A 25848-nucleotide genomic window follows, 5' to 3' on the forward strand; every position below is an offset into this window, starting at 1 on the left:
GACGTATGTATCGGCACACGTTTCCCCCCCTCTTTCCTATGTTCTCAGTGCGATATGTGAGCGATGCTGCACATTTGAAGCAACAGACTCATGGATTTTAAACACATGACTTGTCTTCAATCACCCAAAGAATACTAAAGTGTTAAGCAGCAAACTAACAATGCATTAGCCTGGTTCCACATCTTTCAATCACTATTCACATCTGTGATTATTTTCAGTAATTCAATCAGGTTTAATATTGTGCTAATTGATGAATGATTTCCCCGGGTGGAGAGACAAATTGACCTATCAGAGCTTTGTAGAATGAGGACACCATCTTTCTGTGCCAAAACCAGAGAAATAGCAACATCTGTGGCAACAGAAACACAACCACAATAAAGGTGATAAGTGTGGATGAGATGAATGCATCAGTTGTTGTAACTTATAGAAAATTACAACTTAAATTGTCATATTTCTTCGATTATCATAAAAAATGTGAAATGCTCTGAGCGATCGCTGCTGCAGCTTCTGTGTTGACTGAAAATGACGCCTGCTGGATGAATACGTCACTCACTAATGATTAATTAGGGAAAAATAACAACCCCCTCCAAAATAGAAATCAGCAAACATGAACATGACAACAGGCTGAATGAATGAAGAAAAACAACATGATGATTCAGTTGGATTATCAGGCAAAAAATGAAGCCAGCCCTTTCGTAGGTGCAGTCCAATACTGCAGGGATCAAATATAGTACAACAATCTAAATAGGTGATTTATTACCAAGAAGTTAACTGTTCAGATTTTTATGACAAGCTGTTAACACTGAATACAGTAACTCTGCTCCACCACTGTGGTCTCCAGATAAAGAAAACAAGCAAACTGTAAAACAAGCTACCTGCAACCTTCAGGGTCACTATAGAAAATAGTCAAATATAGAAATAATGTCAAATAAAACACTTCAGTCAGCTAAAATGAAAACCAAGGACAAATGCAACAACACACAATGGTGCCATGACCAGATTCCATGTTTCAGCAGCGGGAAACAGTTAAGCTTATGTTTTTTTCATTGAGTCATTTCTGGAATCTACCACATTTGCAGACTGGATGGATGGTTTTCGTCACTGATTTGCAAGTCTTACTCACCGCAGGAGCAGCAGGTGAAGCAGTTTGTGTGATACAGGTTCCCCATGGCCTGGCATGCTTGGCTGGCTCCGTACACACCCTTCCCACATTTGACGCAGATACCTGTTGGTAACACATCAGTTAGTTGAGTAAACTACAGTGTATGCAAGAATAAAATAAAAGCATCTTACATCCAGTGTGGAAAAGAAATCTCCTGAGAATCACTTTATACTGAGAATTATTCATCATTCTTTGACTCCAAAGCAAAGCACTTTGTGATGTGTGAACACTGATTTATCCCTGCATTAAGATTGAGTGGATGTTGAGCTATTCGATGAATATACTGCCTGCTACTAGAGTGCACAGTTATGATCCAAACTATTACTGGTCATGCTGCCAGCTTTGTTGGAGTGTTGTTGAAAAGCTGATCAAAAAACTGACTCTGCCAAATCCTCAGTGCACTCCTTTAATTATGCAACAGTCGAAGCAAACATGATCATGAGTCTGAAAACCAGCATAACAATTTCACAAAAACCCAGAGATATCAAACCCTGAAAGCCAACCGTGTCAAATGAAAACATTTCACAGATTATTAAAGATGTGTTTGCTTGAAAATTTAGATCGTCCAAAATTTCAGTGACATCCTCGACTCGCAAGCAATACTTCTTGTAATGATTTCTTCTCGATATGCATAAATCAAACTCACACTGCTGAAATTTCCATGCATTACATCATCATCAAAGCAACACTACTTGAGGAGAGGCGATGATTATATTAAAATGCGTTGACAGGAAATGCCGCAGATGTGGGAGGATTGTCAGGAAGGGCAGGACAGAAACACGGCCTGAGCCCAAACATCTTTCTGTGCTTTTCCTGGTTCCAAGTAAAAGCTGAGTGAGCGTCAGTACAGTTTCTGAAGGTTTTCCAGAGGGGAATTCTTGCACCCTGAATTGACTTTTTAGAGTGTTTTGGTCATTTCTGTTTTCATTTTTTTGATTGAACTATGAAATAGAACAGCTGTATTGCACATAAGTAAATAAACACCCAACTTGTACAACTAGAATCTGTTTTACAGGCTTTACAGATTTCAGAGGATGTTGACGTTTTTCTTACTCTTCCACTATTTTAACGGTGGTTACATTTTTGAGTTGCCACACTGTTCAAACCCCTTCAGTCCTATAAACAATACTGAGAACATGACCTTGGTGTCTTCCATTATTTTCATTATTGATTAATCTGCCGATTATTTTCTTGCTTAATTAATTAGTCATTTGGTCAATAAAATGCCAGTAAAAGGTGAAAAATGTTGATCACTGTTTTCCAAAGCCAAAGGAGACGTCCTAAAATGTTTTGTCCACAACCCAAAGATATTCAGTTCACTATTATAGAAGCTAACAGGGAATTTTGACTCAAAACGATGAATCAATTATCAAAAAAGTTAGTGATTAATCTTCTGTTGATCGACTAATTGTTGCAGCTGTAGCTATGCACCCTGACTTAAATGATTTTTGATCTGTGATAATATAGTGATTAGTAAGGAGTCGACTTTTTTCTCTTATGGGCACTACCAAAGTGGGAAAAACCACCTGTAGTGTTCAACAACAGAGGACCATGCAGGACATGGTGCATTCACACACAATTAACAACTTAACAAAAAATGCAGGAGACTTTTTCTCCTTTGTTTTTCATGTCATGGACATTTTATGCACTTCAAAGCTCCAGTCCAACAAAATGTCTAGCACGAACTGTTTCGCACATTCATGACGGGAAGCTTCACAGTCCAACCAGCACACTGAGCAGTTTAATTGGAGATACTGAGGTTTACCTGCCATGCTTAAGGGTAGCTTGACAAAAAGTCGTCAAGGAACTTACATTCTTAATCATTCACTTTTCTCATCTGTTCCAAAAGTCAATCCTTCTCTTGTAGAAATGTATTTTTACCATCAAGGTTACTGTCAGTCACAAAACACTGTATGGAGGATGAGTGATGCACTGACCAGCACAAGGAGGAAATGCTCAGCTATCCACAGGTACACAGGGTGAATGGAAACCTGAGGTGTATACACTTAAACCTGAACTAACCAATTACAGAGCATTGTGACCTTAGTGAAAAAAACAAACTAAAACAGTGGCTAAAACTATTTGGATGCAGCAGCAGCAGTCTAATGATCTCCAAACTCTCACGCACAAGACAACCTCTGCTGGGGTCACATTCCTCAAGGAGTGCAGGGTCAAAGCCTGGGTGGGGTGAGTCCAGGGTCACAGTGCCTACAGGACACAAGATCTCACAAGATCCCAACAGGGGATCTACAAGCAAAGTCCCCCCCCCCCCACACACCCCTCCTCCCACACGCAAATTATTACATTTTACATATTTACAAATCTTTAAAATAAACATTTTTTCTGAATAGTTTCAGTGACGCAATCATGGAATTCCCTGACTATCTGAGGCAATCATTTCCTTTTCATAACAGCTGCAGCTGCAGTCTGTGACATTGTAAAAAGAGATAAAGTGCAAGGGTACTGGAAAACCACCCAAAGGTTACATGTCTTCCCTTTAAACCTGAGTGTTTGAACATATTAATTCATTCGAAGTCAAATATTGGCATTTCCTGGTGTGACCTGAACTCGTGACTGCACTCAAAAATAACAGAACAAAACAGGTGGTACGAATGAAAAGGTAAGCTTTAAATGATTAATTGTTCGCTTCTATGATGAAAAATCATCAATCTCACTCAAACAGAACCAATCTAACTGTTAAAAAGATGGATGTTTACATGACGCAGAGTGAGCAGAGGTCCAGCAGGCTCCCTGGACATCCTGATTAACGTGTCTTTTCGTTCCTCAATGGACATCTGACAGTAACTAGTTCAGCAAAGGTAACCTTCATGTTTCTTATTCATTACTGCAGCTCAGGGGAACATGAGGCTCCTTTGTAAATAGAAAACATTTTTATAAACTGAATGAGACAATGACTGTAAATAAATATGCCCTCTTGTTGGCTTCTTTCATTAGAGGAACAAGCACACACTAACATCCTAGTCAATTATACGAGCTACATTTCTGGTCAGAATTGATCAAGTATAAATCTGTTCTTCAAGCCTTTTTCATTTACAGTGTCACAACATGTTTTCCTCTTTGACTTCTGCAACACAAACAGTACATTTGTTCATTGTAATACAGAGAAGAACTGTGACAGTAAGCCTTTATAATAATGATCATACTTGGTATTTGGTCACTGTATTAGTTCTGCTACTTCTATCTCTCCTTATTCTACTCTAGCTGCGTCACTATAATTTATATCTATTCCTTTGCTCATTACTCCCTGCTACTATAATGACCTAATTTTCTCTCTCACCTTATCTTGTACACTATTAAACCAGCCACTATTAAGCTAGTATTGTTGTGTTTAATTGCCTTGTAATTAAGAACGCTACCCTTTTCAATGTGTGCGTATAGTTAACAGAACCAGTGTTAAGTTTAGTGGCTGAAAGAGATCCAAACTGAACTCTATGTTAATACGAGGTGTTTCCTCTCTGCTACAGCATTAGGGCAGGATACTTCTCTTTCTGGTTATGTGCAATTAAACCAGTGGTCTTTTACCTTCCTTTTTACTCCTGCATCTGTATGAAATGTTTAACTATACGTAAGCACACTGTCCTGAAAGCACAAACTTTTATTCCTCTCTATGGTCTTTTGTGTACTGTAATTCCCTTTTTAAAGTATTGTCATCCTGCCACCTGTCGCCCCCGTACACTAAGCCCAACATGTAGCCTTGACACCAAGGTTACTTCCAACATTTCAACATGTATTCACAGACCAACCAGAAACAACTGACTCACTACACACACATCCTCTCTGTACGATGAGCAAAGTCACCACTTCTCTGCATTACACGGTCTACAGCCAGCAGACTGGCATAATGACAAAAATATGACAATGAGTGTATTTTTCAGACAACTACCTAAGAAACATTTTCAGTGTGTACCCGATAAACAGATGAGTATGTATTTTTAACCTCAAAGCCTTCTCTTATATACAATTATCCAGCTTCATGAGTTATTGAGTTTAATAACTGGTTATAAGCAGCATTCATTAAAAGAAAAAAAAAATCAGCTCCCCGCTCCTTTCTTAGGTCTTATTTTCATTTCTTTCCCCCAGAACTAATCTATGGCCATGCAGTTACTGATGATGCTCTTGAGGTTTGACTCTACCCAAAGGCTAAACTGAAAAGAATGATTTATTTATAAAGCCACATTGATTTATCTTCATTACTTTATTCCATCTGGTTGCAACTATATTGCAGTTACTTAAAAACTATACCATGTGTCGGCCTGACTGCAGACATTTGATTTGTTAAAATGGAAACTTTCTTTGTCATGAGAAAACAAATTTGAAAACACAAATGTACATGGGGACAAACACTGTGTTCTGTTGATTTCCACACAAATGCTAAAAATCCTTAAAGGTCCTATGAGTATGTGGTTAGCATTTTACAGGACAGTAGGGAACTCTCTGAGGCACTCTTGTTATTCATTTAAAACAGGATGCTGATTCCCTCATGTGCCCATTTCATAACATGTCCATGTGGCAAGGACAGGATGTTGTGCATTCACTGGGGTTAAAAATAAAACTGCATCGCTTGATGCACACATTCCTGCACCTTTGAACTAGTAAGATCAGACTAAACTGTTTAGTTTTTAGATAGCTGTGCAGAAATACACTGAGAATCAAGCTCGAATTGATCAGTCTGATGATGGAAAAACAAATCAAGTGATGAACCACTTTGATTCATGATATGTTCATCAGTATAAAGAAATTATTTAATTTCCAAAAGAGGAAAGTCAGGAAAAGTGATGTGGAAGATCAAGCAAAAGGAAACCTTTCTGATCTTTCTGATGTAATAGTAACACGTTGTGTGAAATCAATATTAATATCTTGAATATAAAATATGAATAATAATCATTCATTTCTGCATGTGTATTATAAACGTACTGGACTTAATGTTCCACCATCACTCAAAACAACACAGAAGGTGCTGTGAGTTGTAAGAGGGTTTGCACAGCCTGAGTCATGAAACTTTAATGACCACTCGGTGTGTCTTTGACTTCTTGAAGTATAATATCAAACCGATCTCCGAAGATATAGGCAGATTAAGTAAAAGCTGTTTGTCATACAAATACAGGGTGAAATTCACAGAAATGCGGCCAAATGCTTAAAACAGCTCTGTACGTCTGATAGGAGTGATTCAGTTACTGCAGACAGAGCAGGTACATTTTTCCACTATAAAATAATCATGTATGGTAGATCATATGAAGCTTAACACTATCAGGGCGTGTGGTTGAAACCCAGCTGGGGCCACCTCTTCTATAAAAAAAGACAATATAGTTCAAGGGTACTTGTTACGCTCATTTCCAGCTCTATATTTTTATTCTGGGACTCCACTAGAGTACCTTTGTATGATTCATAGTTAAAAAAAAAAACCTCCTTATTTATCTTAAAGTGGCCCTTTATGCAGCCCCTCAGTTCAGCCTCTGACTTTTAACAGGCAGTCTTAGCTCCTGTCTCTTTAACCTTGTTTCTAGACAGCAAACATAGTGTGCGCAGCACGCAGTGTGTCTACACTGGAAGTGTTCAGGTGAAGTATTGAGTGTAGGTCACTTGCGTGATGGAAGCGTTCAGAGCTCAAAACACAACTGTAGTGACACACATAAAACAGAAAAATAGACTTGACGCATAAATGAACACTTTAGGTTGCTGTTATGCCTGTGAGATGCGGCTGAGATGCAAGCCTGCATGGAGGCAGTGTAAACAGCTGCACAGATTAAAGTGAGAGTATGGGACATGTGCGTGAAAAACGCTTGCTATCTAGACATGGGGTAAGACCCCCCTCCCAATGAGCCCGCTCTGTTCTGATTGGCCAGCTTTCGTGAAGCCTGCTAAGGGGCAGCTGTATCAGAGTTGTGTTAAGTTACCGCTGATGAAAACCCAACATTTCCTGCTTTACTGCTTCAAATTAAAAGCTTTTAAATTACTAAATAAAGTGAGACTTTTGTTGTGAGAAATTTAAAGGAAATGAAACACGTTCCTCACTGAATTAGCGGCGCTTCGTTAGCGGTCAACACAACAACATATGGACATATTTGGAGCTCTTTGTTCAGCAGATCAGTTAGAAATAATGAAAGGAGGAATAGTACAAGCAGAAACAACCACAACGATGATGATGTTTGATGAAGAGCTGCAGACGACCAGCACACCTCTACCAGGTAAACAACTTATTTTACTTTGCCTGCTGTATAATGGAAAAACACTCTTAGGATGCCACCTCAACTTGAGTCATGGCTCGGCGTGTCTACTCCCAAAACAATGGAAAAACACCATAATGTTAGTGGAGCGGAGCAGTGAACTTGTGCGCTGTGTGTGGAGCAGATGACCATATAAAGAAATCTGTCACGAGCTGATGACGGCTCGGGCTGAAAGTAGAAAAAAAACGTTGGAAAACGAGTGTTCAGAGCAGTCTGAAGCTGGTGCTTTTTGCTCACAGGGATTACTGCTACATACATTTACCTCAAAATTTGAACCTTTGGCCACATTTAATATGAACATCTGACACTGTAACATTATAAATATGATGGAAAATAAGGAAAAGCAGAATAGGTCCCCTTTAAATATACTTGGATCAACGAGCATCAAAAGAAAGCTGTGATGGTATGCTTAGGTGCATATGTTGAAAAAGACTACAGCAATTAACTTCCCATCAAGCTGCGACATCCCAAATTTATTCAATCAAGTTTCAGACACTTGAAGAATAACCGCCCTGGTGTTTTATGGATGTTCTTGTGGCTTTTGGGGGCCACAATTATAGAATTCTGCAGCTGGTGTTTCCTTTGATTAAAAACATACTGACACAGTGATGTGAAAAAATTGAGCATTTCTACATTGAAATCTGCAATAAGGAACAGTAAAAAATGTGTAGCAGGTAGCCTTTCCAGCATCAAAGCCTGGAAATATGACATAATATCAGGAGGAGTCTTCCCTTATAAGACATCTAAGAGAATTTCACACATCAGAGAATAATGTAGGGTTTAAACTTAAAGTGAGACCTAATAAATTATACATATATTATCTAATCTTATGTCAACTCCAGCTTCTGCAGTACAGTATATATTTTGTTAATCACACTGAGGACGCAGGGCAGGCCGAAGTGCAGTTGTTCACAAGTCAGCATCTGTGTGTGTCAGGCATGTGCATGACTACTGCCATTATAATTCTGGGCAGGTGATCAGACTTGACCCCCACCAACTATGTCTGGCCCGCCAGCCAAGATCGTGTGCCAAGTGTCTGGTGTTGCCCGACTCCCCACTGGCTGGTTAATGAAGGGCTTCGCGGGGGAGTCAGGGCGGGGTGGTGGTAGTGGAGAGGAGGAGGGGGGGTGGGGTGGGCCTCACTCCGCTGCCTCAATTGCAGGCCTGTATTGGGCCAGCTGTTGATTCACAGCTCCTTCGCCACCACAACAAACAGAGGCCACACAAGGGCCGGCCGGCAGAGCAGAGTGGGCAGTGTGGGACACTGGCAGGCAGCACTGCCCCCCCCTCACCAAAAAAAGCCCCGGCGATCAATTTCTCCACTGTCGCTACGGAAACAGAGCTGTCTCTATTGGGCTTGGACTGACTGCATTCTTCTATCGCCCTCCCTTTCCTTTCTCTCTACCATCTCTATCTATTTCCACCCTGTTACTTCTTTCTCCTTTATCTCTTCTGCTCTCCCCCCTTGCCATCTTCCTTATTTCTCCCGCCTGTCTTCCATCCTCCTCCTCCTCCTCTCACCTGCTCCTCAGGAACAAATCAACAGCTGTCTCAGCCTCTCTCTCTGAGCAAGTGCACCAGCTATAAAACGTGCCGCTGTTCTGTGACTGCAGCCGTTTGTCTGGCTGCTGATTCAAAGGTAGACAGCAACTTCCTCTGCAGGCTTTCTGTAGCTGTGTTGCTGCTGCTGAAGCAAACATATTTGGTCTCAAAGTCCTAAATCACAGAAACCTGCCACAATGTTCATTACTAGAAATCAGAAAAAAAACAAACCTTTAAAAGCCTAAATGGCAAGAGGAGGGCATACTTCAAACTGTTTTCATTCCAAAATACCTTTCAGATGGCTAACATTTTCAGTCTGATGGCTCCAATAACAATCACATCCCTACTGTAACACCACCACAATATATACTCCAAGAGAGGATAACCGCATTTTCATCAAATCGAGACCACACTGCTCTGAATGACCGAAGGCTGTCTGCCCCAGCAGAACAGAAGGTTCCATTGAGCATGGCGCAGCGCTGTGCAAATGTTAGCTCTGCCAAGACAGAAATTACTATTGCCCTGCAAAGCCACTCTTATCTGCCACAGAGGGACCTGTTAGTGGTAATGTAGCTTTAGCCACTTGCAAATACAACTTGAAGAGAGGACAAATCTGTGACTGTGATTCTTCCAAAAAGCCCTCCCTACACAGAAAAATAAACATAAGGACTGTTTACTAGTAGTATTCTTTCTATACAGAGGAATTAATTAATGACATTTTGCACTAGTAATACTACTACATGTTTGTTCAATTATAGCCATGGAGAATTATTTGTATTCACTGGAATAAAAGAAAACAATGAGAGGATTTGGAAAGCTTTCATCTTGGACCATTGTTTTGGATTTTCAAGCTCTATCTGCCCAGAACCGAAACCTTCAGCAGAGGTTTCAACAGTGAAAGCGGAGCTCTCCCAGACACCTGTATAGGGTCAGAGCATCAATGCCTTACACAAGTATGTGAGGAGAAACACTAAGTGTGGACAGTTAAGTGCCAGCCAGTTAAACAAGAAAGCAGGTCAGAATCTCACTCAAATAACTCAGATTATTGGATATAATCTCCTAGGATGCAAAACCTTTGGTGGTGCATGTGTGCAGTTACTTTAAAAGCAGCATGTACAATGCACCTTTGGCAGTCTTCTACTGTTAAGCTTAATATTGTAGTTTAATACTGAGTGAATGTAAGCTATGCGGAAACCACTTCCTTATAATAAAATTGATATCTGTAACACAGGTTTTTTTGCATGTTGTGATAGTTTTTTCCACTATGCTTCCTTGTAAAAACTGTAACATAAATCCCCAGATGCAAACATTTGACTACACAAACCTCTTCCACTTAATATTACCTACCAAAGTATTCCTTTTTCATATGCATCTCTAACTCCTTTTCCAGCTCCAAGGTGAGCGCTTCCAGCCGTCTCTCCGCCTGGCTTGGCCCACTCTCTCGACTCGGGGTCACCTGGTAAGGCAGCTTAAACCTCTGGCTTGAGGAAGCTGCTTTTGAGGACACCCCATAACTAAACGACGACGGCGACCCCGCAGTCATCTCCGCAGCAGTCAGCCCCGTCTGTGCTGACTGCTGCTGGGGCTCTGGCACCGCCGAGATGCCCTGGAGATGGATGCGATTTTGGATGCCGCTGGAGTCTCCAAACTCCTGCAACAGCGTGTCCTCGTGTAAACCGCTGCCCAGCATCGACGACCTGGGTGAAGGTAGCTGCAGGTCCGGGTAGGTGCTCATAGAGCCCCTGGAGCTGCGGGAGCTTCTGGAGCTGTGGCTGGAGATGCTGGACCGGGGACTGACCACACAGTTCGCGGTGGTGCCCGGTCTTGCGCTCCCGTCCTGGCTGCAGATGCTCGAGCGTGGACTCGCCAGCGGGGCCGCGTGTAAAATCGCTCCCTCCAGATCATGGTTGACCACGGGCCCGTACCGGGAGTCAGAGTAACTGGATCTCGGGCTGGTTGTGAAGGAGTACTGGCTCGCCGTGCTCGACCTGGGGCTGGTGTGCCTCTGGTCGTAGCCCATGCTGATGCCGCTGGTGCGGTTGCTGCTGGGCTTGCTGCAGCAGTCGCAGCTGTTGAGGCTGGCTCGGGGGCTGGAGTGTTTGCTCGTATCGCTGGCGGTGCTTGCATAGCTGGACCTGGGACTGAGGACATTGTTTCCCTCACAGTGAACCAAACTGGACCTGGGGCTCGTGTACCTGTCCTGGCCCGGCACCACTAAACTAGTACGCGGGCTGCTGATGCTCGACCTGGGGCTGGCATGCTTGCTGTGCTCTTGGGAGGACAGGGAAGATGCCAGGCTGGACCGGGGACTGGTGGCGTTGTATCTCCCGTCGTGGCTGCTGGTAATGCACACACTGTTGCACCTGTTGCCGGGCAGAGCCACCGGCTTGTTGAGGGGCACGCCATCGAAAGCGGAGCCGGTGCTGTACCTGTGGCCCTGCACCTCCAGAGAGTATCTCCTGTGTCTCTCGGAAGCGCCCGTGTAGCACGGCAGAGCCACTTCGGATTTGGTGCAACAGCCCTCCTCACTGTAAACCGCGTCTCTTTGAGGGGCACAAAAATCCACGGGAACGGTCCGGTTGCAGTTGACTGGGCGCACTGGAGCCGCGGTGTACACTTTATTCCCAGACGTGAAATTCTCCACTGTGTGATGCTGCTGGTGGAGCACAGAGGTACCATTCATTGGCTTACTTTTATGCTCTGCCACAGCCGGAGCCGAAAAGTCTAAATCGGGGTTAATCACCAAGTCTCTCCTCGCGGTGTACATCCCGTCTTTATACGCATCATACAAGGAAAGGTCCTCCATCAATTTACTGGCCCGGAGTCCCAAATCTTCCTGATAATGCTCCATGTTGTGCTCCCGAGGCGAGGAACAAGTTGAGAGTGTGCTCCGCTCCGCGAGCCAAACTAGCGAGCACCGCGGAGCACTAATTGCGTTTCACATGGAAATCAAAACACAACGCCGCGGTACAGCCGTCGCTCATTTACAGAAAACCACCAACGTACTGAGAAAGCTCCACCGAGAGCCGCATCGTCTTCTTCTGCTTTGCCCTCTTCGCCGAAAAAACAAACTCTTTCTCAGTGTTTCAGCCGACAGGGATACGTTTGTCAACTTCAGTTTTTGTTAAGTTGAAAGGTCTTTACAGTCAATGGCGCGCTGCGCGGAGGAATTTCCCCTTGTTGGTTTTTTCTCTAGATTTCTCTTACGCTCACTATGCTGGAAATCAAAGTAGGCTGAATAATCGGATACGCCATAAATACCGGTTGTATATCCATCTGAGCCCAGCAGGAGAGCGAAAATCCAAATAAAATAGCGTTTTACGCAGGGGACTCGTTTGCGCCAAAGGAATGCGGGGATGAAGACAGGATGCGCTGCGCCTCTCTGGAATGTGGTTAATGCTGCAGAGAAACAATGATTGCGACCAACTCAGCAAGGGGCTGCCGGCTCTGAAAAGAGAATAGTTTAGAGAGAAGGGGACGTCTGCATTCATCCCGGGCAGACTAAAATACCACACAAAGCACGCCTCACCTGGTCCGACTCTTTTTACACCAGGAATAAGCTGCAGTGAATTGGTAATATGGAGAGCAAATTCACTTTTTTTCAGTCTGACAAAGATTCTCAGGTCGCCCAAACTAAAGTGAATCAATATTTCTTTCCTTAAGATGATGTATTATAGCTATGACTATGAGCCGTTATTTTAATATTAAATAGATATCATGTTGGTGAGAAAATAGGAAATAAAGGTGGCCCATGTATCACAAGGAGGTAAAGGATTGTTCTGAGGTTGCATAAAAATATTATATTGAATTTTAAATAGGATTAAACTCAATGCAACGTGTGTGAGCCAATTAAGGAAACCAAATAAAAAGCTGTGGGGAAAACGGTTGTTTGTCTTATTATGACCACAAATGGAGCTTCAGTTTATTGTTGTTACAGTGTGGCTGTGACATATTGAGTATAAATGCTATAGCCATAAATGAATGAATAGCTAAATGAATAAGTAACCACTAATTCTTTACAAAGGGCTTGACTACCTGTCTTAATTTGTCTCTGAAGTAATAATTCGACCTTATTCTGAATTTTGATTTAGGTTAAATTATACATGTAAGCTGCAGTTGGTTAGTGTAGATTGTTGAACTGACATTTGTGAAAAATTGTTAAATGAAAAACAAACTGCATTTGCCTTGTAAAGTTTTATTTATTACAGAACATTTCTTACTATTTATTACAGTTTCACACATACAGCATGTAAAACATTGGAACGTATTCAGTAATTATCAGTTTTTGCCCCAAGAGATTTTCACTGTTGAGGAGAAAAGAGGTAGCATTTGACTTACAGTCTCTGGAATGAAGACATGAGGTTACAGACATTATAAGATTCTTTTCACATATGATAGGTATTACAGTATCAAAGCAGCTGCTTCTTGTGTCTGAAGCACCTGCCAATAATTACCATTTTGAAATAAAATATGTACTTGTCATATTAATGTAAGTTGACATGTAAACAACCTCGTTATGAACCAGTCTTTATACAGAAGGCTACATGTGGCATTTTGGAAAATGTCAGAATGATATTTTTGCTTTAGCTGCTAATCAACTGCCAACGACTGGAAGAAAAGAGAGAGCGACAGACACACAGGCAGCGATGACCAGGAAGTTTAGCATGAATCGACTGAGGACGGAGCTGTGACGTTTTTTCACATGTCCTCTGCTTCTAAACCACTGTACAACCTCATCCAGGTTGTGCTTCTGAGGATCATAACCGAGCTCCGCCTTAGCTTTTGCCATGCTAAAGTAATGCGTCACACCAGTTTTATACACCTCTGTACGTGTCAGCAGTGGCTGGAAATTATAGAAGGGGCCGATGATGTGATGGATCATTTCTGTGAGAAAGGCAAAAAAGTAAATGAGAGAGATAGGTAGGCGCAGTTTGGGGAAAGGATAGCCCAAGCCCTCCACCAGAGGTCTGAAGAACTCAAAATTGTTGACAGGCTGGCCGTCTGAGATGAAGTAGGCCTGGCCAGCAGAGCAGTGCTGCTTCTCTGCAGTCAGAGCATCTGCAGCCAGCTCATGTGCTGACACCAGGTTGTCCACATGGACAAACTCCACCAGGCTGCTGGGTTCACCATAAACAAACCTGAAGATCCCCTTCTCTATGTAGCTCACTATCCTGGGCAGGTGCCTCTGCTCTCCAGGCCCGTAGATGCCTGCTGGGCGCAGGGCACAGGTTCTCAGCACCTCAGAGCCGTCCTTCAGTTCCGTGCCGCTGGCTTTTAGCACTGCCATCTCAGCCAGGGACTTGGTTCTGGAGTAGTGGTCGGGGTGAAGATGGAGAGGTAGATAAGGGAGGCTTTCATCTCCGTTCTCTATCACCTGGCCTCCGAACACCACATTGAAGGTGCTGGTGTACACCAGCCTGGACACTCCTTGCTCCATGCAGGCCTTCAGGATGTTCTGTGTGCCTTGAACATTCACTGCCTCAATCAGATGCCGGTTCAGCTGCTCCCTGCCAGACATGCCATAAGAAGCAATGTGGAATACACAGTCCACACCAGTGACTGCCTTCTCAACTTGTGCATAGTCACGTAGATCTCCTTGCACAAACGCAATGTCCTCTGGCACTTCTTGGTTTGGAGGGACTTTGTCAAACAGAATGATTTTGGCTCCTTTTTTATGCAGGGAGCATGCCAGGCTGCAGGGGAAACATGTTACTAAATATGAGTAAATCTTCAGCACAAGTCTCTCATTTTACATAAATCATTCTATGTATATTCATGACAAAAATACAATAATTATATATATTTCTATTTTCAAATTTACCACTGTTCTGTACGTTACATAAAAACTAACAGAAAACTGGTGCGACAACGCCACCCTGCTGTGATAAGCGGTATAACTGCACAAGGAAAGTGAAATCAATTACTGTAGGTTTACTGACTGTATTTTAATCTTTCTCATTAGTTTAAATCAACATGAGATTGTGCTTACCGATAACCAAAATACCCACATCCCCCGGTGATCAGAAACGTGTCGGTACGTGTATTTCCCATTGCAGGAGGACGAATCTGTGAGTTCATAGAAACGAGGATTAGATGTAGGTATCAACAGGAAAAAGACAACGCGTTTTAGTAGATAATTTAGTACAATGCAGTCTATGAAAAGTACACATGAAGCTTTCTCGTAAATGTGGAAATTGTACAGTTCCAAACCAAAAAATCAAGAATGGCGATAACTAGGTAGTTACAGTTCACACTAGTTATTAAACTGTGTGTTATTATCGAAGTTAAAGTGTGTTATTCCAATGTGGGCTACAGTTTATGTTAACTTACATAAGTCAAGTCTATTACACCGGTGTTACATATGAACCACACACAGACGGTTACTTATTTTCCTTAAGGAGTATTTCAGCATGCCGTGCCTCAAACTAAGACAACAAACACGCACAGACACGTGAGTTCTGGCGGTACCAACCTCAACATAAACCGAGTAGAAAACCAGTGAAATGCCTTTTGAATAAAACTCATTCAAGAATGACTTGATCTCCAATGTGGCACCGGTGTATGGTCTGCTCTTCCTTGGTCGGAGTGGTACGTGCTTACGTAGCCTAGTTTACGCAAAAATGTGTCTCAAAGCGACGCAACCCAACCAGCTGCGTCAAGTGAACGTACAAACAGGCAGAATAACAAAGGAAGCGAGGCGGCTGCACTTCCACAATATGAGGTGAGATAGATATATACTTATGGACGTTTTTATACAGTTAACATTTTTTCTATACTGAACATATGCTCTTTAACATTTTAATACTTATATTAGGCTACATATATTTATATATTTTTCTGTGAAAATTTGTCTTTGATATTTATTGTTTCTAATCAAGTGAAGTCAATTTTATTTATATAGCGCCAAATCACAACAGAAGTTATCTCAGGGCACTTTTCACATTGAGCAGGTCTAGACTGTACTCTTTAATTTACAGAGATGAGCAAGCACTTGGTGACAGCAACAAGGAAAAACTCTTTAATGGGAAGTAACCTCGAGCAGAACTGGGCTCAGGTGGGTGGCTATCTGCTTCAACCCAGTTGGGTTGAGAGAGAAAGAGGGAGGGAGAGGGGAGAGAGAGACACACAGAGAAGCACAGCAACAACAATAACAATAGCAATAACATTAACAACAATAATAGAAATATGACTACAATAATAGTGGTAGCAGTGGGCAAGTATGACTAATAATAATTAGTAGACTAATAAAAAAAAGTAGTAGCTATTTTTTAAAACTCTTATTCCATTTATTATGTTTTCACATTCAGCCTTTTAGCACATCCTCTAGACTATGCCACCCTCACATTACACTGCACATATTGAAAATATGTGAGTACATGACAAATAAAGTTTTGAATCTTACTTGAAAAATCAATCCGAGATACATCAAATACAATTAAAAGTGAATTGGAGAGCTTTATCGCGTATAATTCTGAAATTATACTGGTCTGTACGTTTTTGCCATAGGTTTTTGCCCATGTTTTTGCTCATAGGGATTTTATTTCGAAAGTCAGTTTGATGCGCTCAGGCAGCAAAAATGAAACTTCCGGTATGAGACCCGTGCCCTCAGAATAAAAGCGAAGAATTAAAAAAGTCACGAAATGAACTGTTTTATCCTATTTAACAAAAACGTAATAAAAGTAATAACAGAAATATTGTCATCTGCGGAAGTTTTTGACTGCAGGGGCAACATGTAGTAGATATAATAATGTAAAAGTGTCTGAACTAGACACTGTAAATTTATCTTAAATTAAATCTATCTTAATGCATAAATTATATGGTTAAGGACTCCCACTGAACGATATCCCCACAGTATTATTTAATCTGTGGTCATGTAAAACAAAAAAAAACTAGTGAGACTTTCTACTAAAGTGGACTCTGTGTGTGTTAAAGCGTCCTCCAGCGGTGACCGTGAAGCCCTACAACTGCAAACAAGCTCACGGATAACGTCGTCATGTTTTACCTCCAGCTCTAAACTTCAACAACGATTACTACAAGCTGCAGGTTACATCACAGTTTGTGGGTAAGAGGTCATTTCAAACGCTGGACCAGGTGATTTGAGATAGGATCAATTAATTAAGGGGTTCAATAAACTACTTAACGAAATACTGCTAACTCTGCTGCCAACTGAGGGGCGAGGCATGTTTACCACTAGTTTTGAGCCTATACGAGTGTTAATGCGACATTAGACGATCTTGTTAAGAACTATCTATAACTTTTGCAGGTACAAAGCTTTGTATTGGTTAAAGAGGAGCGGAAGGTATGCAGCTCTCAAAGAAAATAGCTGGATGGCATTTCCTTTGTCTTTTTACGGAAGAGGATCAGGGCCACGTGAAAATTTTATTTGAGTTCTGACTTTAAAGTCAGAACTCAAATAAAATTTTCACATGCGGCCCTGATCCTCTTCCGTACGTTTTTGATCACATACTCTTACGAATTACTAATTTAAATGGCAAAGTTAAGCTTCTACACATTTCATAACTGCCTTTTATTATTAATAATATATTTATTATAACGTAATATGCATATTCAAATATGCATATTACGAACCCTTTCTAATTATGACAAATTGTCATTGATGAAGAAAAACATAACTAGAAACATTTGGTTTGTTCATGTTGGACTAGAGCAAGTGATGAAATGGTTTAAAACGGATTTTTAAGAAGTAATTGAGACTGGTCTTTTAAATTCATGGCTATCATTATCTAGTAATACTTTGTACATGTTTTATACGTGTTTTTTTTTTTTTTTGAGTTAAAAAACTTTTATTATGGGCCAGTAGAAAGTGGCATCAATTCACGCAATATCCTGTATTTTGCAGGCAAGATGAATTTGGAGGATTACTTCAAAAGGATTGGGTTCCATGGCTCTTATGATAAACCTGATCTTGCGACACTGACATTGATCCACAAACAGCATGTCATGTCAATTCCATTTGAAAACCTCAGCATTCACTGTGGTGAGAGGAACGTCATGGACCTTGAGGTCATTTTCAATAAGATAGTTAGGAACAACCGTGGGGGCTGGTGCCTTGAGAACAACTTCCTGTTTGGCTGGGTGCTGAGAGAAATGGGCTATGACACCACCACATTGGGCGCCAGAGTTTTCAACAGTATCATCAATAACTTTGTCCCCCATGAATCTCATCTTATCAACAAGGTGGTCATCGATGGAGAGGCTTACATAACAGATGTAAGCTTTGGGGTGTCTTCTCAAGTGCGTGGGCCCCTGGAGCTCATCTCTGGAAAGGACCAACCTCAGGCAGCAGGTGTCTTTCGTCTGATACACAAGGAGGATGTCTGGGTGCTGGAGAAGACTGGTAGAAAGCCAAAGGTTCTCAATCCAGACTTTGCCATATCAAGTCTGGTGAACAGGAAGGAAACGAAGATGATCTACTGCTTCACCTTGATGCCCCGAGAAGCAAAAGATTTCTTTGATAAAAGCGACATGCTTCAAACAGATCCTAGTTCACTGTTCACCAATAAGTCCATCTGCTCATTGCAGACACCTACAGGATTCAGAGCTCTTGTTGGCTGGACCTACAGTGAGGTCACCTTCAAACCTGAGGATGGTGTTGATCTCTTAGACATGAGGGACATATCAGATGATGAGATAGAGCAAATTCTGAGGGAAAAGTTCGGTATAAAGCTGCAGAACAAACTGCAGCCTGTAAACAACAAAGCTTCTTACACTCTCTGAAAAGTAGATCCTGTTGTTGTCCTTTGCAACTTTTGTTGCTTTCATGCCTGAGCGGGTGGAACAGCTTGTTGAAGGATCATCTAATTTAAACATTAACAGTGCTTTGAGTGATGATTTCCATGTGTTGTTGTATCAAGGAGTTAGCAGACTGTTGGAGCCCTCTGGATATATCTGGGATCTGAGGGTGGTTGAATGACATGTCTTGGATTTATGATTTTGGTATATGTGTGTAGAAGAGCAAACTATCTAGAATTGATAGAAGGAGCAAAATGCCTTTCTTAAAGAAAGTACAAACCTAAGAAAAAGTTATTTTATATCTGAGAAAATCTACATCATAAGCAAGGCTGTTTGCTGGTATTATACTGTTGTAATACCATTGCTGCTTGCTTTAGTTAAAGTTGTATATTTAGCATTTTTAAATACATGCTGTAAGACCTAATGAATAGTAGGGAAAGCTAAGCCCCAGTTGGAGAGTTTAATGCTAATTTGTTATCCTAGGGTATTCTTGCAACTGTACTCATAAATAATGCTACAAAATTATACTCATAAACTTGTGTATTTTTTTCCCTTTAAAACATGACTGAGCCTGTGGTTTTCTTAGAAGGCTGTAGGAGAAAACTGAGTTTCATGATGAGAGAGTGCAGTGGAGTCCTTTATATAATCTGAAAAATCATAGAAAACAGGCCAATAAAATGGTCAGTGACCCTTTTGGGGTTGTTTTTGGAGCATTATCAGATTTATTGTTGCCTGTAGGTTTGAGTATTGGGTGAATAGTCTGTTCTTGCTGATCAAGATCAAGAGGAGAAGGCATCCATCTCCTGCTGACAGAAACTCAGATCCTCCTCTTGTCCTCTTGGCCACACAAAGGCAAATCGTAGCATAGATCAACAAGTGTTTGACAGAACAACCTAAACTGTTTTTTTTACGATTACATTTGAAAACCTTGTGTTTATACCTGCTGGTGGGTCTTATTAAAGTCATTTAACTTACTTGTTTCATAGTGTTTTCTGTGAGGAGGCACCTAAAACTCTTTGCTACTGGTGTGCACACAGTCTGCCTTTTCTCCACATTTTATTTTCCCTGATTTGGGGAGGGTGCTTATTCCAGTTCAGTATTTATACCTACCCAGTTACACCAAACCTCTGCCAGATTGTCAAAGTTGCTGCAGAGTTGTAGTCATTCCCCCCTGTTCTCGCCTGCCTTTACCTGCTTCTTCCATCACAACATTTATGTAGACCTGCAGCCTGCCTTGCCCTTATGGACTTGTTGCCCGAGCGGACTGATCCAAGCTCCCAACCTTTAAGCCTCTCCTTAACCAAGTTCCTTTACTTAACTTACAGGAATCCTTAACAACGGGCTTTTGTTTTTCCTTTGTGAAACTCCCTGCTCATTCACAGCCAGCTCACAGGTAGTTTTCCACCTGTCTTTGAACGTGGCATCATACTGTAAAAGCCCAGTTGATCCATTTGGCTCCAATGATTTCTCCTTTGCCATCTGAAGAGGCCCTCTCCCTTCATGCCCATAAACAAGTTCAAATGGGCTGAAACCAGTTGATTCATTGACAAAATCCTGGAAGAACATCATGGCTACATCCCAGTCTCCTGGGCAGTACACAGTGTCGGCTTTAATCAGGGCCTTGAGAGTCTGATGGTAGTTCTCAGTGACACCTTGAGACTGAGGTGCAGGTTTACAACCCTCTAGAAGGTTGTAAACCTGCACATGAACTTAGACCCTGCCAACACACCGCATATCATATTAAATCACAGAAGGTACATTTATCTGTCTGCTACCTGTATATTTTGTAGCATAGCAGGGTAGCAGTGGAGCAACACCTCTTGTACAGTGGAACATGTGGCCCAGGTAAATCAGTAACCCAAACACAGTCATGTTTTACTGACTACATATGCTCCACCTCTTTACAGCTCATTAGACTTCCTAGAAAAAGTAGCCGATTTGCATTTCCTTTTTGGTGCAGCCTTTGCTCTGTGCAAATACTCCGTCCAACACGATTTTGATTGCTAGCCAGTCAACCTACAGTAACATGACAGGTAAGGCTGAACACTGCTGCTTACGTAGAATTTGAAATTTTCAGATATCTGATTTATTAAGGTTAGGGTTAGGTTTTGAGACAGTTAGGAAATGACTTTGCAAAATTGTGCAACTGTAATGGGTAGATCAGTCTTGTAAATTTATGCAATTTCCTGTATTTTGCAGGCAAAATGAATTTGGAGGAGTACTTCAAAAGGATTGGGTTCCATGGCTCATATGATAAACCTGATCTTGCGACACTGCAGTTGATCCACAAACAGCATGTCATGTCAATTCCATTTGAAAACCTCAGTGTTCACTGTGGTGAGAGAAACGTCATGGACCTTGAGGCCATTTTCAATAAGGTAGTTAGGAACAACCGTGGGGGCTGGTGCCTTGAGAACAACTTCCTGTTCAGCTGGGTGCTGAGAGAAATGGGCTACGACACCACCACATTGGGCGCCAGAGTCTTCAACAGTATCATCAAAAACTTTGGCCCCCGTGAAAATCATCTCATCAACAAGGTGGTCATTGATGGAGAGGCTTACATAGCAGATGTAAGCTTTGGGGTGTCTTCTCAAATATTGGAGCCCCTGGAGCTCATCTCTGGAAAGGACCAACCTCAGGCAGCAGGTGTCTTTCGTCTGATAGACAAGGAGGGTGTCTGGGTGCTGGAGAAGACTGGTAGAAAGCCAAAGGTTCTCAATCCAGACTTTGCCTCGTCAAGTCTGGTGAACAAGAAGGAGATAACTACAATCTACTGCTTCACCTTGATGCCCCGAGAAGCAAAAGACTTCTTTGAGATAAACGACACACTTCAAACAGATCCTAGTTCACTGTTTACCTGTAAGTCCATCTGCTCTTTGGAAACATCTACAGGATTCAGAGCCCTTGTTGGCTGGACCTACAGTGAGGTCACCTTCAAACCCGAGGAAGGTGTTGATCTCTTAGACATGAGGAAAATAACAGATGATGAGATAGAGCAAATTCTGAGGGAAAAGTTCAGTGTAAAACTGCAGAACAAACTGCAGCCTGCAAATAAAAAAGCAGACTACTCACTCTGAAAAACAACACACATTCTGTTTTTTAATTGTTGTGGAATGTGCTGATTTTTTTGAATGACCAGGTAGGGCAACTTGTTGAAGAAATGCCTATTTAATTAATGCCAATAATAATGCTTTCAATCAAATTGTAAAATGTAAATGATGCAATTGTATTAGAACTGAAAGAAGTAAAAATAGAGAGTAAACAAGTTGACCCGTATGATGGGATCAACCTGTGTTGATTTCATTTCATTAACTATGCTTTGAACTTTTTGCGCCATTAACAATGCCATTGTGTAACGACTGAAAGTGAAAATAAACACTTCGCAGATCCAGAGTTGTGTGGTAAGTAAGCAAGTACATTTAAAGCAGGTACCCAAGCATGCCTCATAATATAAATATTTGCAGAAAAGTAAAGAAAACTAGGATGTAGAGGTCTGAAATAAAGCATTATGGACAGATGAAACCAATATGAATCTGTACCTAAAATGATGGAAAGATGAAAATGTGGAAAGAAAAAGGAGCTAATTCATTCTTTTCTAAATATCATCATAAAAATGTAATTCATGTAGTATGGTCCTGAATAAATAAAATGATACTCAAGCTGTCTAGACTATTTCCTATACTGAATATATCCATAATAATTCAGCTTTGAGAATTATGGAGAGGGGTGTACTTTTTTTTTTCTTTTCTTTATTGAGAACAATAAAGAACAAGGTACATTCTGGTGAACAAAATGTCAGTGGGCACCACGAACGACACATAAGAAATAGAAAGAAAAAAATAAAGAATAAATATAATGAATAACAAAATAAAATAAAAACAGTTAAAGACACAAAAATATACTCTAACAGTTTTTACAGCCTTATTAGTGCAAGATTTGATAGTCTGTAAGTACTGTTCACATTCTTTAACAAAAACTGAGAAGGTTTTTTTTGTTGTTGCTGTCGTTGGCAAACTAATTTTTATGAATATTAAACTTTTAGCTGAAATAAATGTGTCTGACCCTCACCTGCCACCTGAGAACAACATCACAGGCGTCCATAGGCTCCTTATTGGACAATGAGACAGAGGCGGGACTTTAGCTCTCAGTCCCCACCCATTACTTAATTTTCATCCAATCATGTTAGAGCTGAACACACAGGCAATGCGGATTGGCTTATTCGGCCTGTCCTTCAGCTGAGAGGGGCGCAGGCGCACAGGAAGGACGAGGCTCAGACATGAACTCGCTGGAACAGGCCGAAGGTAACCAGCACAGAAAACAAATTACCACCTTTTTATATAGCCCTCGACTTGTGTTAGCCCCGTTGCTGTAATTACAGGATACATTCAAAACAAACGGCTTTGGTTGTGATTTTAAAGTTAGCTGCAACAGTAAGGTAACTAGCTGGCTAGTCTGCTTACGACACTTAGCATGTTTGTTAGCTTAACTGACAGCAGACAGTCGCTTGTGTTGTGGGTAACGTTAGTTAACAAGATAACATCAGTTAAATCTGTTATTTATTGACATCATGTCAGCTACTGTATATATTACTTTACATATTCTTCAGAGGGGAAAGAGCATTTCACAGGAAAGTGTATTCCCTAAGTTGCCAGGTGATACACCAGTGATACAAAATCCCTTTACACAATGTGTATTTATGTGCCTTTGTCTTTGTTGCCAGACCTGAAGGCCTTTGAGAGAAGATTGACAGAGTATGTCTCCTGTTTGCAACCTGCAACAGGCAGGTGGAGAAGTAAGTAACTGTGAGAGTGGTGATCACCCAAACCAGGGTGGTGAACATGTTGCACCCTGTGGCTCACAAGCTACTATTATTTGCCAGATTTTTTAGTTATTTGATAAATCCCATGTATTTCTGTTCATTGACGTCAACCTGACCCCTACTTCTGATGATTTACCAAAGAGAAGAATCGAGTAAAAAATGTATAGCAAGTATAGTAAAAGCAGAAGTTGGTGCAGACATAATTACAAGTTTCAGACGTCAAAGTTTGTGTGTGTGAGCAAAACTGAGGATGATACAGCAGTTAAGTGTCACTAGCATTGAGGAGAAGATGTATAGAGGTTTGTTTTTGGTGAAATACATTTCACGTTGCGGCACTGGGCCTAATTCTCTTGTCTTATCTCAGTGATTTTGATAGTGGTGTCTGTCTGCACGGCTACTGGGGCTTGGAACTGGTTAATAGACCCTGACACACAAAAGGTATGTATTAATGGGCAAACATGTCTAGTTGTGAGGACTGAAACATAAAGGGGAAACTCAGCATGGAGGTGACAGTTTTGTTTTATTTTATAATTTGTGCACTGATGCTGGTTGTTTGCATCAGAGCTAGCGTCATCAAAAAATATGATGGCCCCATATCCCAACAAAACCATGCCAGGCTTTAGCTCAGTTTTAGACCTAAGCTATTATGTCTCATGAAAAAATTGATGTGGAACTGTTTTTCTTGCACAGTCATATCAGAACTGACTGTTACTAAACCTCAAGTAAATGAAGCAGCATTTACTTGGTCATCGGCATAATAAAAAAACAAAACTGTGTGGTTGAATTATACTGTTCTTCACTGAACAGCAACGTGACTCAGACTTAATGCCGATGGGCCAATACGCAGTATGTAGCTACTGTCTTAAGTTTTTAGTTCAGATTGTTAGATAGATATTGCCTCTGTTAGCTTTAATTTGCCTTATCCTTTTTTCTACTGCGGAATAATCACATTTCTTCTGGAAGCCAGTCATTTTTCTTTTTTTATGTTCCATAACTGAGAACTTCCATATTTCACTATAAATAAGTACTGTAAAAGTGAAAGTGTTGCCCTCAGGACTGTAGTCTATTCACCTCTAAACAGTCAGACACTTTAGCTTTCACATTTTTATTAGTATGATAACATCTTCTACTCTAGTGCAAATCTAATCGAGTCCCATCCATCTCTCAATGGCTTCAGGATGTCATGCAACCCTTGATAACATACTTCAACTCACCACCAGACTTTTTCCTTTTTCCCTTCTCCCTTTTTTTGTCTTTCTCCATCAGCTCTGGTGAGGGTGGATGATTGGGAGCTGTGGGGGAATTGGAATAAACAAATGGGGGGGGTATCGGAATTAAATTTTTCCTGTAATTTGTTGTTTTGTTATCGACATAATGAGTAACAGTTGCTGTGGCTTTGTTCCTCTTTGTTCTGCAGGTCTCTTTCTTCTCATCACTGTGGAATCATCCCTTCTTCACCATCAGCTGCATCACTCTCATAGCTCTTTTCTTTGCTGGGATACACAAACGAGTTGTTGCACCATCAATGTATCCTTTTGTCTTATTTCAATTCATATGAAGTAGTGTGAATATCTTGGCATATATTTTCCAGACATAATAGTCCAAAAAATAATTTGGCATTTGCACTTCGGCTCATATGAACCCTTCTTGTGCTACATTGTACAGCTTTAATTCAGAAAGGTCTGTGATACGCTTTTTGTCTGACTTACTGTTGGTTAACATCTTTGACCTCTACGCCTTCAGTATCGCTGCCCGCTGTCGGACGGTTTTAGCAGAATACAACATGTCCTGTGACGATGTGAGTTAACAAATCCTTTCGATGTTGTGACCTGTAGCCTTCAGATGACTTGTTTTTGTGTAAAAATGTTAACACTCGTCTTATGTGTGTCTTTTTACAGACGGGGAAGCTTATTCTCAAACCTCGACCGAATATCCAATAACCACAGGCTTGTGTATGTGTGTGGTGGTCAGACAGTGTATCTGGTCTTTGTGAAAAAAATCCGCTGATGGATCACCCTGTATCTTGAGTCCTTTGGGTGATCGGAGTGGATGAAAGGGGAACAGTAACCAAGGCAGATTTTGTCAGCATGATGGAAATGCTTTTGGAAGAAGGAAGAAGAAATGAACGGGGCCTTTTTTTTAACAGTTTTGAAGTGGAAGCTGCTGATCTGCTCACATAAGTCTTTGATATATATTTGACTCATTGAGTGTGAGTTCAGATGTGTTGATCTCTGTTTCTGATGTTGAGCATGTATTTTATCTAAATGTTTCTATTTTTTAAAGTTATTTACCTAATAAATTCTTAAGGTGTATAAAAAGTCTCATTT

The 25848-nt window shown here is 41.1% G+C and overlaps 5 protein-coding genes across 7 annotated transcripts in view; 3 read left to right on the forward strand and 2 right to left on the reverse strand.

Moving 5' to 3' along the window:
- Nucleotides 1–12120, reverse strand: part of LOC121899278 (WT1 interacting protein) — a 28411-nt gene extending 16291 nt beyond the window's left edge. Inside the window, exons 1-2 of the mRNA XM_042414995.1 lie at nucleotides 10297–12120; nucleotides 1124–1225 (exon numbers count right to left, since the gene is read on the reverse strand). Coding sequence (XP_042270929.1) covers nucleotides 1124–1225; nucleotides 10297–11800 — 1606 coding nt within the window. The 5' untranslated portion in view covers nucleotides 11801–12120. The remainder of the gene's footprint in view (nucleotides 1–1123; nucleotides 1226–10296) is intronic.
- Nucleotides 12121–13128: 1008 nt separating this feature from the next.
- Nucleotides 13129–15637, reverse strand: sdr42e1 (short chain dehydrogenase/reductase family 42E, member 1). Of its 2 annotated transcripts, none has more exons than XM_042418003.1 (3): nucleotides 15422–15637; nucleotides 14939–15015; nucleotides 13129–14642 (listed from the first exon to the last, which is right to left on the reverse strand). In XM_042418003.1, the coding sequence occupies exons 2-3, from the start codon at nucleotides 14998–15000 to the stop codon at nucleotides 13544–13546; spliced, it is 1161 nt and encodes a 386-aa protein (XP_042273937.1). In that variant the 5' UTR covers nucleotides 15001–15015; nucleotides 15422–15637; the 3' UTR covers nucleotides 13129–13543. The 2 variants fall into 2 exon arrangements, with proteins under 2 accessions (XP_042273937.1, XP_042273940.1); XM_042418006.1 differs by lacking the exon at nucleotides 15422–15637 and adding an exon at nucleotides 15280–15380.
- Nucleotides 15638–16865: 1228 nt separating this feature from the next.
- Nucleotides 16866–19227, forward strand: LOC121901313 (arylamine N-acetyltransferase, pineal gland isozyme NAT-10-like). 2 transcript variants are annotated; one of them, XM_042418038.1, is made up of 2 exons: nucleotides 16866–17011; nucleotides 17810–19227. In XM_042418038.1, exon 2 carries the CDS (start codon nucleotides 17815–17817, stop codon nucleotides 18685–18687), a length of 873 nt encoding a protein of 290 aa, XP_042273972.1. In that variant the 5' UTR covers nucleotides 16866–17011; nucleotides 17810–17814; the 3' UTR covers nucleotides 18688–19227. The 2 variants fall into 2 exon arrangements, with proteins under 2 accessions (XP_042273972.1, XP_042273963.1); XM_042418029.1 differs by having other exon boundaries at nucleotides 16882–17040.
- A 526-nt stretch (nucleotides 19228–19753) lies between these two features.
- LOC121901307 (arylamine N-acetyltransferase, pineal gland isozyme NAT-10-like) lies at nucleotides 19754–22509 on the forward strand. Its single transcript, XM_042418014.1, has 2 exons — nucleotides 19754–20735; nucleotides 20902–22509. The coding sequence occupies exons 1-2, from the start codon at nucleotides 20729–20731 to the stop codon at nucleotides 21777–21779; spliced, it is 885 nt and encodes a 294-aa protein (XP_042273948.1). The 5' UTR covers nucleotides 19754–20728; the 3' UTR covers nucleotides 21780–22509.
- Nucleotides 22510–22896: 387 nt separating this feature from the next.
- Nucleotides 22897–25839, forward strand: cnep1r1 (CTD nuclear envelope phosphatase 1 regulatory subunit 1). The gene is made up of 6 exons (XM_042412477.1): nucleotides 22897–23003; nucleotides 23423–23494; nucleotides 23886–23959; nucleotides 24939–25048; nucleotides 25265–25319; nucleotides 25420–25839. The coding sequence occupies exons 1-6, from the start codon at nucleotides 22979–22981 to the stop codon at nucleotides 25459–25461; spliced, it is 378 nt and encodes a 125-aa protein (XP_042268411.1). The 5' UTR covers nucleotides 22897–22978; the 3' UTR covers nucleotides 25462–25839.
- The last annotated feature ends 9 nt before the right edge of the window (nucleotides 25840–25848 follow it).

Source organism: Thunnus maccoyii, chromosome 1, assembly GCF_910596095.1.
Source record: "Thunnus maccoyii chromosome 1, fThuMac1.1, whole genome shotgun sequence".
Taxonomy (NCBI): Eukaryota; Metazoa; Chordata; class Actinopteri; order Scombriformes; family Scombridae; genus Thunnus; species Thunnus maccoyii.

Coding starts and splice junctions, on each gene's coding strand:
- sdr42e1 (XM_042418003.1), bottom strand. CDS start 15,000: ATGGGAAATACACGTACCGACACGTTTCTGATCACCGGGGGATGTGGG. Junction 14,643..14,938: donor TGTGGGTATTTTGGTTATCG/GTAAGCACAATC, acceptor TTTCCCCTGCAG/CCTGGCATGCTCCCTGCATA.
- LOC121901313 (XM_042418038.1), top strand. CDS start 17,815: ATGAATTTGGAGGATTACTTCAAAAGGATTGGGTTCCATGGCTCTTAT.
- cnep1r1 (XM_042412477.1), top strand. CDS start 22,979: ATGAACTCGCTGGAACAGGCCGAAG. Junction 23,495..23,885: donor TGCAACAGGCAGGTGGAGAA/GTAAGTAACTGT, acceptor GTCTTATCTCAG/TGATTTTGATAGTGGTGTCT. Junction 23,960..24,938: donor TAGACCCTGACACACAAAAG/GTATGTATTAAT, acceptor TTTGTTCTGCAG/GTCTCTTTCTTCTCATCACT.